Source organism: Olea europaea, chromosome 10 (genome assembly GCF_002742605.1).
Source record: "Olea europaea var. sylvestris chromosome 10, O_europaea_v1, whole genome shotgun sequence".
Lineage (NCBI taxonomy): Eukaryota > Viridiplantae > Streptophyta > Magnoliopsida > Lamiales > Oleaceae > Olea > Olea europaea.
In genome coordinates, this window is record NC_036246.1 from 25,610,569 (window position 1) to 25,618,633 (window position 8,065).

At 33.8% G+C, this 8,065-nt stretch overlaps 1 protein-coding gene across 1 annotated transcript; it reads left to right on the forward strand.

Moving 5' to 3' along the window:
• The first annotated feature begins 125 nt into the window (after positions 1-125).
• LOC111400451 (isochorismate synthase, chloroplastic-like) lies at positions 126-7,207 on the forward strand. Its single transcript, XM_023027867.1, has 15 exons — positions 126-226; positions 959-1,273; positions 2,015-2,132; positions 2,237-2,353; positions 2,434-2,580; positions 2,827-2,901; positions 2,996-3,064; positions 4,235-4,353; positions 4,481-4,538; positions 4,693-4,803; positions 5,665-5,749; positions 5,921-6,018; positions 6,225-6,317; positions 6,453-6,519; positions 6,920-7,207. The coding sequence occupies exons 1-15, from the start codon at positions 126-128 to the stop codon at positions 6,931-6,933; spliced, it is 1,587 nt and encodes a 528-aa protein (XP_022883635.1). The 3' UTR covers positions 6,934-7,207.
• The last annotated feature ends 858 nt before the right edge of the window (positions 7,208-8,065 follow it).

The window sequence follows — 8,065 nt, forward strand, 5'->3', positions numbered from 1 at the left end:
CAATTCAACAACAATTAAAGTGCTATGTTAGATTTTTGTCAAACAACTTAAAGGAAGTTGTTCGCTGACATGGCCTTCTATATAGAATTATCACATCAACAAAATTTCAAAAACATATATGTAAAATGGGGCCTGTTGGAGGGTCAGGCTCAAAGCGAGGGCCAAAACAGGGGGCCTTTGTGGCAGCTCCCGTTTGGAGGGAGCCTAACCAAATATGGTTTCCCAAGTAAAACAACCCATCCTTACCCAAAAATCTATCCCTCATTAACCCCACTCCTACAAACAATCACAGCTCTCCACCATCGAAATTGATAGGTTCGTTCCGATTTAAACTCAAGTTCTAATAGGTTTTGGATATTGAAATTGAGAACTGATTGGTTTCGGTCCAATTCTAATTCCAAAAACAAAAATAATGAAAATAATAATAATTTAATTCAAAAATTTTACTTTTTATATTGAACGATGGATGATGCAATGCATCACTGTACTTTTTTAATATTAATTTAACTATAGTATATCAAATTAATATCAATTTAATATGGTTTTATTTACAAATTCAAATAAAACAACATATTAATTTTTATAGATGTAACTTTAGATTATAAGAAGCTTATGTTTCTTTCATCCTTTACGAGTCAACATTCTCGGTCCCTCAAAGTATTAAAAAAATAGAAGTGATGTTGGAGCATGTGTCTTAAAGAATTCATGCAAATCAATAGTTAAGCATTCGATGTAAATTGTTTAACGAATAGATTGGGAAGAATTTAGATATTAAACGATAATGTAATTTAAGAAGTTGAATAGCTAGAAACGTTGAGTGAATTTGAGAACTCACACAATTTTGATGGGTAGTGGTACAATTAACCTTGCAATTTTGAATAAAACCTTGTACCACTTAACTCTTGAATCATGCTTCACGGGGAGATTTTTATTTTTTGTGGTTCTGTATATAATTTTAATCAAAATCTCCAAGGATTTGGAAAGGTACCATTTTTTGTTCTGTAAATAATTTTAATCAAAAACTCCATGGATTTGGGAAGGTACCAATTCAGCAGCGGATTGAAGCCCTAGATTGGCTTCGTGCGCAGAGCCACCAGCTTCTTCCTCGATGTTTCTTCTCTGGTCGCAATCCAAGCAATGTCGCCTGCATTGAGAATGGCAGCACTTCAACTGAGCATCAGCACAAGCTTGTCAGTGTTGCCGGGATAGGCTCTGCTGTCTTCTTTCGCCACCTCCATCCATTCTCGTTGGACGACTGGCGCGCCATAAAAAGGTGCTGTCTTTACGAGTCATTCACATCTTTTTGCTCGCTTTAACTGGGGCAATTTAATACCAGTAATGGATTTAATTAAGAATTTATTGTAGCGGTTATTTCATGAATTGACTATTAGAATGAATAATTTCTAGGAATGATTGCTGTCTAGGTCTTGAATAAGATAGACGACAATGTTGTAATCAGGAGTTGCATAGGCTTCTTTTGAATCCTGAATTTTGTGTACAATTATTCTTGCGTTTGGATGCCAAAGGAAACACGAGGGAAATGGGTGTACAAGTATAATCAAGAGTGCCATTTTTGCAATTATTAATTTGTTTATATTTACCCGAGAAAATCTCGATTTGTCAATTTTTCCTTTTCTTCCTGAAGAACCATGGATCCAAAGGGAGAGTTGCGTGTTTTAAGGTAACAAGATAATTACTGTTTATCTTAGTGTTATTGAATGATGTCTCACGACCAGTTGAAGAAGTCAAACCCTCCATCCTATCCCTTACTCATCATTGATAGCAATGGATGGATCAATAAAAAAACATATCGTTTCTCAAAATTTAGGGCAGTTTTTAGTTTTTATCTCAGCAATTGTCAGGTTTCACCTAATAACAAAGCAAGAACAGCATTTTCCAAAAGTAGCAATGCTGGATGATTCAACTAAGGGTTAACCTGAATGTGGTAAATTACTTAGAGACAATCAGAACCATGATGAACTTCAGATTCTTAATAAGGTTTTGTTGATCAAAGGTTCTTATCCAAGAAGTGTCCACTGATTCGTGCTTATGGGGCTATCCGCTTTGATCCGAGGGCTAATACGGCTTCTGAATGGGAAGCTTTTGGTTCATTTTATTTCATGATTCCTCAGGTAATCCCCCCCAACCATAGGGAAGTACTGCTATCGTTCTGTATTGTATAAAGGCATGACTTTCATTTGTATATAAGCAACGTGTTGCTAGATACTGAATGCAGGTTGAATTTGATGAGTTTGAAGGAGGTTCAATGATTGCTGCGACGGTTGCATGGGACAGTGCCCTGTCATGGACATATAGAGAAGCAGTTTCTTCAGTCGAGACTACAATATGGCAGGTCTGATTCCTCCTATTTTCCCAATCTTTTTTATTTGTTTTATTGTCTTGCTGTACTCAATATATAATACTACCTTGCAGGTTTCTTCTGCTGTAAAGAAATTAACTAAAGACACTCATCAGGCTATTGTGCTCAGCCAGACACATATTCCTAATAAAATATCATGGGATTCAGCCGTCAGGCGAGCCTTGGACATGATAAAAAGAAAAAACTCAGTGCTGATAAAGGTTGTATATTTAGATATCCATCACTTTTGGAATCCTTGGTTTTTTTTATTAGACATGTATAGTTACGATAGCCACTAGAAATGGAGATTAAATGATGAAAGATGGGTAACTAGAGCTCACAACTTTTTTCTGGAAGCTACAATCGAAGTTCTCAATGTTTTAAAATTATTATTTTTTTCGTCTTTCAGAAAGAGAGTTCCTATATCACTCAGATCTAATTGCATTCTCTTTTTCTTGGAAATAAAGGTTGTACTTGCACGGAGCAGCAGAGTCCTGACTACAATGGATATTGACCCTTTAATGTGGCTGTCATGCTTACAGGTATTCAGGACTCTCATAATTTAATGTTGAGTTTAACTCATTTGATGGGTGACATACGGGAAGGTGATGTTTACTATTATGCTTAACCTTATAGATTGAAGGGGACAATTCCTATGCCTTTTGTCTTCAGCCTCCTGAATCGCCTGCATTTATTGGTAACACTGTGAGTAAAATTATGATCCTCTCAATTAGAAGAAAGTGAGAATCCATTTCATGTTTTTCACTTTAACTGCTGTAACACTTTCAGTTATAAATAAGAAATAATAATCAATTCCCTCTTTTGCCTATTCATTTCCGCTATAGTTTCAACTTTTTGCTTAGTATCAGAATACATATGCGAAGAGTGTATCTGAAGATGTATCAAGTAGATCTAGAGATAGTAATTTGAAGTCATTTCAGGTGATGACATGGCTATGATGTGTCAATGTCACTATTAGAAATATAAATTCAAGATACTTCCTAGAAGTGCTTAAGTTTTATATGTGTCTGCATTTTTTCAAATTTCGGCAACTATCAAGCCCTATCAATTTATTTGTTATTCTATGAATTTGGTAGCAAAGTAGAAGCATAATGAAACATTTTATTTTTTCCTTCTTATTGACGGAAAGACATGGAATTGAATTTTGTCAAGAATACAATAGACAATTCAATCATTGACACTATTACAATGACCACTATACTTGCATGTTTGTGTATTATGATACTTAAAGCCCGTTTGAGTCCCATTTTATTGTAAGAATGTATTTTGGAATAGTAGATTGATGGATAATGTATGGTTAAAAAATAAGAAAGAGTTCTGGCTTTGCATGTAATATTTGTTTATTAAAAAATGTGTGGTTTAAAAGAAGTGAGAGAAATATGTATTTTGAAAATAATGAGGGTCAAACATGGGCTTAATCTATTAATGGAGAATAATTATGTATTCATGGATATTTTACTCACAAATATTGATGTAAACGATCACACCATGATGTGATGATCTAACAATAATTTTTTTAGAAAATGTACAAAAAGGAGGTTTAAACATTTATGACATAGATCCTTCAGTTGAATAATAAAATTTAAAAAAATAGAATACGTTACTGAGAAAAATTTCCTTGAAATTCAAAAATTTGAATGTCTAATGCCAAGTTCATATGCTGGCTGTAAAATTATTTAGGTTATACATCATAATTTGCTTGACCCAAATTTTGTCTAGTTTTCGTGGAGTTCTTTATTGTTATGCATTGGATTCCATGTAAGACATTTTACCCTTGCGGTGGACTTGATGAATTCTATGACATGGCATGATTGAAATTATGTTGTCTTTCAATTGTTTATACTTTGTGAATAGCCAGAGCGACTATTTTATCGGGATCGACTAAACATTTCTAGCGATGCTTTGGCTGGAACACGAGCAAGAGGTGGATCAGAGTCTCTGGATATACAAATAGGAAACGATTTGCTTTACAGGTTAATCTCAAATAAAACAATAATTATATATTATATTTGATATTTCAATATCTTACATTCATCTCGTTTCTGTTGCCATCGAATGTTAAAACTCAATAATTCATTTAATTTTTCAATTGTTTTGTAGTCCTAAAGACCACCACGAGTTTACTGTAGTTCGGGAATATATTAGAAGAAAACTAGAGGCAAGTGATGCCAAACCTTCTGCAGATGTCTGCTGTACACCTTTGAGTAGTTACATTTTGCATAAATAAGAATATGTTAGGAGACTTTGTTCTGTTTACTTGTATTTCCATTCTGCAAATGACGATAGTTTTGTGCCCCTATTTTTCTTTCCAGACTGTATGTTCCGGCATATTGATTGAACCTGAAAAAGCTCTACGAAAACTTCCAAGAGTTCAACATCTTTATGCTCAATTGACAGGGACACTGGAGAAAGAAGATGATGAGGTATGACCTTTATACTTTATATTCATTGTGGCTTTTATTTATCACGAGCTTTGAAAAAATTTTAGGTCTAAGTTCTTAAGAGTTATAAAATAAACTTTATTGGTTGGTTCAATACATATTGCCTTAGATGCTGTCCCATGATAAAATGGAAAGAAAAGGACGACAGTAACTGCCAAACCATCTATAGCATTAACTTTTTGGTTGTGGTCATGTCGATTGTTATGATGAACTAAGGTAAACTCAAGAAGGGTTTTAGTTTCAAAATAGTTAGAGAAAGACATCTGTAAATGCGGACAGTGAGCTTCAAGGCGAGCTGAACAATAACACCCCAAATGACTGAAAGAAGGTTTGGATTTCATTGTGGAACTTGGAGAAATTTTGTATGAAAATTAGGACTTTTGACCTCACTGCAGAGATGGAAATAGAATGAACAAGCAGAAGAGGTGGATAAACTAGTCTTAAACTGAGATAAAAACAAACTTCTGTATCTTGAAGACTAGGCTTACTTGGACACCGAGTTTTAGTACGTGGAATTGACTATTTTCTATACAGCCTATCAAGTCTCAGTGTTACCAATATGATTCTGTTTCATTAAGTGCTTTTAGAAAATCATCTGAGTTCACACTGCCTAGACACCATAAACTACCATGGATAATTTACCTTCAAACTAAAAATTCTTTGGCATGTGATTTACAGGATAAATTTCTTGAGCTCCAAAGTGATTGTGCCTTTCCTAACTATGTAATAGTTATTGTATTCGTGCACTTTATGATAAAAATGTAATAATGACTGCTAGTCAGTTACATTAAATAGATTATAATTGTCAAGATAAGGAGTTCTAATTATTTGTGTGGTTTCCAGTTTAAGATTTTGTCATCCCTTCATCCAACTCCAGCTGTTTGTGGGTTTCCAGCTAAAGAGGCACAGGTTTTAATAGCAGAAACTGGTATATAAATATTGATGCAGTACTTATTCCTTCAATAATTTTCTGCACTTTTCTCTGCTTTAGCTTTTTTTTTTTTTTTAAATCTGATATGATTGTTGTTTTTGCTGTTTATTTACACAAAGAATTAATCCGCAATTTAGGAATCTCACAATTAATCAACATTTTTTGTAGAAATGTTTGACAGAGGATTATATGCTGGGCCTGTTGGGTGGTTTGGTGGTGGGGAAAGTGAGTTTGCGGTGGGGATAAGGTCAGCCTTGGTTGGTAAGGTGAAAACTAAAAGGCTTATCATCCTTTTATATTTTCTAATTTTTCTACCATGAGTTCTGCAAGGCTGTAAGTTAAAAGAACCTATGGAAACAAGTGCAGTTCTTAATTAGCATATAAAGCTAAATTTGTGCATCTTATATTGTCAATTGTCCATATAATCTTAACTCAATATCATTAATTAGATAATATTTATTTGGATCTCAAGGGCATTGGTGCATTGATCTATGCGGGAACTGGTATAGTGGAAGGAAGTAATTCTGCCCTGGAGTGGCAGGAACTGGAGCTGAAGACATCACAGGTTTGTGTTTGACTGCTTGCATCTGATGGAATTCCTCCATCGGATAACCATATTGTCATATTTACAGTTATGTTAAGAAAATAAACGAATGGTAAATGTCTATTTTGTTCATGTGTTTTTGTGCATATTTTTCAGTTCACCAAATTGATGAAACCTGCACTTCTTTTGTCGAGGGGAGAAAATAGAATAGTAGTACAAAAAGGTTAGTGGTTTTGCAACATTTTGGACAGATTATATGTTTCCCTGTCCAATTCTTGGGAATTTAGGTATTTTGAAATTGCAAAATTTTTCCAACTATGTTTTATCTCCTACATTCTCTATCTTCTGTGAACAAAAAAGAGAGCACATATGCATATGCTACTTGTACACTAAATTTTAAATTCTCTTCCGCAATACCAGTTTCAAATGTTCAAATGATTGAAGCTTGACATTTGTTATTTACATATTTTCTTGAATTCTTTGTGAAATTTCTCGAATACTGTCAGTAACATCAAAAGTGGAATGAAAATCATACAGTTCACTCTTAGCAGCAAAAAGTTTTTGAATCAAGATTGTAGTAGTTCTCAGCACTGACTGATTTTATTTTTTGCAATTTCATTCAGTGGCAGATCGCTAAGGATAAGACACAATGTCAAATGCTGATAAACAAAGTTAGGTCAGCTTCAAATTTATTTTTAGTCAATTGTTAAGGAAATAAGCTGTCGTTTTTTTTTATTTTTTATTTTCATTTTCTTTTAGATGGCTGGTTTCCATTGTCTATTAACAATTAGTTATATAGATTCCTATGTTAGGTCCATTGTTTTAAGTTATACGTTACTTGTTCATTTATATTTGTAGAAAAGTTGGGACGATACCGGAAATAGATGTAATAAAATCAGACGCGTTCTTCCTGTCGTGTTCTTCCTTATATTTCACCGATTGCCCATATATCTATGAATGAGATGTCTAAACACATGGTATTATTTGGTTTATAAGTAACAAGTAATCCCTATGTTGATGCTATGTTAATCAGTCAAATGGAGACTGTTGAAAGAAAATATTGTTGAATGCACATATTTTTCTCAATAGCTGTGTTAGACATTCTTGTATCTCATCAATTCCACTCATTTGCACAAGTAGAGAGCTCTAAGCACTCACTGTTTCCCACTGTCTTTCATTGTAATGTACCTGTATTTTTTTCATTAAGGGATATAAAATTATAAAGAAACATCTCATTTAGAAATTTAAGTCTTTGTAAAGGGAAATAATTTATTTATTTATCCATTTACATTTTTGTTTTCATTTTTTCATCGGAGGCTGATATGTGGTATTTTATCTTCTCCAACGCCCACGCACATAATTAAGGGAGCCATTGAAAGGTGACTTAAACACCAGAAACGACAACTACTCGAGCTAATGATGAACTCATCTCAATTAATCTGCAAGTACAATTTTTTTTAATAGAATTGGTGGAGGAAGACAGCTGCTTTACTATACAAAATCTGTGCTTATAGCATTGCTCTTCTCATCCCACTAAGTGCTCGGCTATTATGTATAAACTCATGAATCTATAAGAGAGTTGACACATTGTTTGAGGTGCAAAATCTTGTCAAGATGACTACAATTGATGCAATCAGGAATGCAGTAAATATCTTTATAAAAAAGATACATAAATTTCTCATGCAAAGTAGTAATCAACATTAAAAAAAACATCAATTTAGGCTAAATTCCTCTGGTTCTAAACCAATCAATTAAGGGAAATGGGAATC

What these genes read in the sequence shown, in the direction of transcription:
- LOC111400451 (XM_023027867.1), top strand. Translation starts at nt 126, where the DNA reads ATGGGGCCTGTTGGAGGGTCAGGCTCAAAGCGAGGGCCAAAACAGGGG. An exon ending in AAAACTCAGTGCTGATAAAG is followed by an intron (nt 2,581 to 2,826) that starts GTTGTATATTTA and finishes TTGGAAATAAAG; the next exon opens with GTTGTACTTGCACGGAGCAG. An exon ending in TGTGGCTGTCATGCTTACAG is followed by an intron (nt 2,902 to 2,995) that starts GTATTCAGGACT and finishes TTAACCTTATAG; the next exon opens with ATTGAAGGGGACAATTCCTA.